Genomic DNA, 2,836 nt, shown 5'->3' with positions numbered 1-2,836 from the left:
GCAAAATTTCCAATTGATTGGACATAACATAACATAACATAAAATAACATAACATAACATAACATAACATAACATAACATAACATAACATAACATAACATAACATAACATAACATATTTAACAACAAGCAAACAAACAAACAAACGCGAAGCTAAGCTAAGAAAAACGTGTTAACAAGTGCAGAGGATCGCAGAGATCCTTTCGCCAGCAGGGCAAAGAACGTTTAGCCTATTAGGATTTCTGGTTATACTTAAGTGCACAATGATTCGTCATACGCTTATTTATTTATTTAAACTTCTATTCAAGCCAAATTACCTTGATCCTGTCAAATTATTTTTTTTGTGAAAAATACAAATAATGTCAAGTGCATTAAATAGAAATTTATTGACGCAAAATATGTTTGTAAAAAGCAAAATGCTTCACTTCTACAGAAGACTTTCAATTTTTTAATAAAATAATAATTATTAAACTGATTTTGAGCAGGATTTTACTGAATTTAATGTTTTACAACTTACATGAACTTCCAACTAAAAATTTTTTACTGTACGTGGATGCATTGCCTGGAGAAAGAGGTCCCCTAATTATTATTGTGCACCTGTTGTTTCAGACCTTGTATGTTGTTCCCCTTGTATGTTGTTCAGACCTTGTATGTTGTTCCCCTTGTATGTTGTTCAGACCTTGTATGTTGTCAGACCACCTGTTGTTTCAGACCTTGTATGTAATGTAGTGAACACTTCAAAGCCGCCAATCAGATGAAGAAATGAGGGCCAGATTGCGCAGGTCAGCCGGCCGTGAACTTGTCAGTCGCCGTGATGATGCATTGGACTTTCTTTAGGAACTGTTTGCGGTAGTTCATTAAATCAACAGAAAACGTTCATGACATGAAGTGATGCTTCAGTTGTAGTGGAAAGAAATGAAAGAATGCTTAGAATTGTAGTGATAACTTTATTCAACATAATTCAAATAAATTAGAGAAGTAGAATTGTATACGACACAGATTCACAGGTAACCATATGTCACATTGGCATCAGAAAAGGGGATCACCAGATCAGAAAAACTTGCTGTATAGTCTGAAATTTTGACACGTATTTTCACAAGAACTATGAATGATTTGCATAAGTTTCTACACACTCGTAAACCAAATTATCACTCACTTATCACGTTAACATTTGACATAAATTCAGTTCGAAATTTTCTCAATTTATTTCCCTGCTATGAGTGTCTCGCCACGGCAAGAAAAACTTACCGCGTAGTTGTTGATGTTGGTGCCACTTACAGCGTAGTTGTTGATGTTGGTGCCACTTACCGCGTAGTTGTTGATGTTGGTGCCACTTACCGCGTAGTTGTTGATGTTGGTGCCACTTACCGCGTAGTTGTCGATGTTGGTGCCACATTTTGCCACAGCGAAGTCGTACTGACGAAAGCTGCACTTGCGGCCACTGGTGGCGTCAGCCTTGTACTGGGCGAAGATCTTCTTGGTGTTGATGGAGCCATCGTCGTTCAACTAGGAATAAATGAATGAATGCTTTATTCACATTTACAGGGATTGTAACTTCATATTAAAATTTAATAACTAATGAATCGTTTGATATAGTCATATAGATATCTCAGATGCTGAACTAAATATAGCGTTGGTCACATTATGAGCTGTCACGCTCAACACCACAAATAGTGTCTGCTAAAATTCAAAGTGGAGTTTATGACAGATAATAAAGAGGCATATTTTCAATATTTCTTGACTTACGTATCCAAGTTTTCCCGCAACACATTTCATGTAGGGAGCTGCGACAACATCGCACTTGAGATCGCCTACACTGAAGTTATAGCTCTGGCAGTCACCTGTAGAACACGTAAATTGCTACTATTTGTTTTAGAACTCTCATGAATTTACGATGGTTTACCTCATTATTTCAGGATGCGTCTCTGCACAACACCAATAATTAAAAGAAAAACTCTAAAACTGAGTTATGGAAACAAAAAAAAAGTATCAATTGGGCGAATAGCCCATAAATAGAGTAGCGCAGTGGTAGAAAATTTCAGATCGACCTATTTAGAGTAATAATTTTTGCAATATTTAACCTCTGAGGGCATCAATGGCTGCATGTCCCGCTGGATCTGCTCCGCAGGCGGAGGTGGCAGAATTAGGGAATCGAAGTGTTCCACTAGCTATTGTATAATCCAACCATGCGGCTTTGAGGGCCGTTGCGCACGGATTTGCTCTGGGGTGGAGAAATGAATACGAATAAGTACACCTGGTGAGTCTAATAAATAAATGAACATTTCCCATTTTAGTCAGGAAAGCAAGTAATAGTCATAGTTCTAAATGCAACTTTTTCAGCAATGATTTATAGTGGCTATACAAAATTAGAGCACAAAGCAATATAATATAATTATTTATAATATGGGATAAAGGTGAACAGGAGAAGAGAGCACAGTGCACGAATGCAATTGTTGAGTTCACTTACCCTTCAACACCGGAGTAGGCAAAGGCTGCTATGAGAAGAAGGAAAAGACCGACAGATTTCATCATGTTCTTGTCGTAAAGGCTTATAGGCGGTGGTAAGAGGCTGAGGCAATACGCGTCGTGAACGAAAGGCTGTTAGAAGTCTTATGACTTGGTACGATACATGGTCTGCCTTTATAGCTTTATGATATTATTGAAACAGTTGGTTTTATTTGTAGATAGTGTGCCTACAGCTGTCTGTCAGACATCATCCGTCATCACAGCTAATGGCATCTAGCTCCACAATCAAATGTTGATATTTAGAGTGGACTGTTTGTTAGGAAAATCGAAACTTTCAGGTTAGAAAATATCTAAATAAAAGTGAAAATATAA

At 37.3% G+C, this 2,836-nt stretch overlaps 1 protein-coding gene across 3 annotated transcripts; it reads right to left on the bottom strand.

The window, feature by feature from the left end:
- Window positions 1-496: 496 nt before the first annotated feature.
- LOC108668844 lies at window positions 497-2,611 on the bottom strand. Of its 3 annotated transcripts, none has more exons than XR_001930625.2 (6): window positions 2,466-2,611; window positions 2,080-2,219; window positions 1,745-1,839; window positions 1,367-1,504; window positions 644-838; window positions 497-609 (listed from the first exon to the last, which is right to left on the bottom strand). XR_001930625.2 is itself a non-coding variant. In XM_018156098.2 (5 exons), exons 1-5 carry the CDS (start codon window positions 2,528-2,530, stop codon window positions 782-784), a joined length of 495 nt encoding a protein of 164 aa, XP_018011587.1. In that variant the 5' UTR covers window positions 2,531-2,611; the 3' UTR covers window positions 591-781. The 3 variants fall into 3 exon arrangements, 1 of the variants encoding a protein (XP_018011587.1); XR_001930626.2 differs by having other exon boundaries at window positions 678-838; XM_018156098.2 differs by having other exon boundaries at window positions 591-838.
- Window positions 2,612-2,836: the final 225 nt, after the last annotated feature.

The sequence above is a fragment of the Hyalella azteca genome, unplaced genomic scaffold (assembly GCF_000764305.2).
Source record: "Hyalella azteca isolate HAZT.00-mixed unplaced genomic scaffold, Hazt_2.0.2 contig3514, whole genome shotgun sequence".
Lineage (NCBI taxonomy): Eukaryota > Metazoa > Arthropoda > Malacostraca > Amphipoda > Hyalellidae > Hyalella > Hyalella azteca.
Note: the sequence above shows the minus strand (reverse complement) of the source record. Positions and strands in the feature narration are given on the sequence as shown.

Bases quoted from the DNA above. Each gene is read 5' to 3' on its own strand.
- LOC108668844 (XM_018156098.2), bottom strand. From the start codon at position 2,530: ATGATGAAATCTGTCGGTCTTTTCCTTCTTCTCATAGCAGCCTTTGCC. The intron at 1,840-2,079 runs GTTAAATATTGC...CGTGTTCTACAG, and splicing joins AGCCATTGATGCCCTCAGAG to GTGACTGCCAGAGCTATAAC. The intron at 839-1,366 runs GTAAGTGGCACC...TACCGCAAACAG, and splicing joins CCAACATCGACAACTACGCG to TTCCTAAAGAAAGTCCAATG.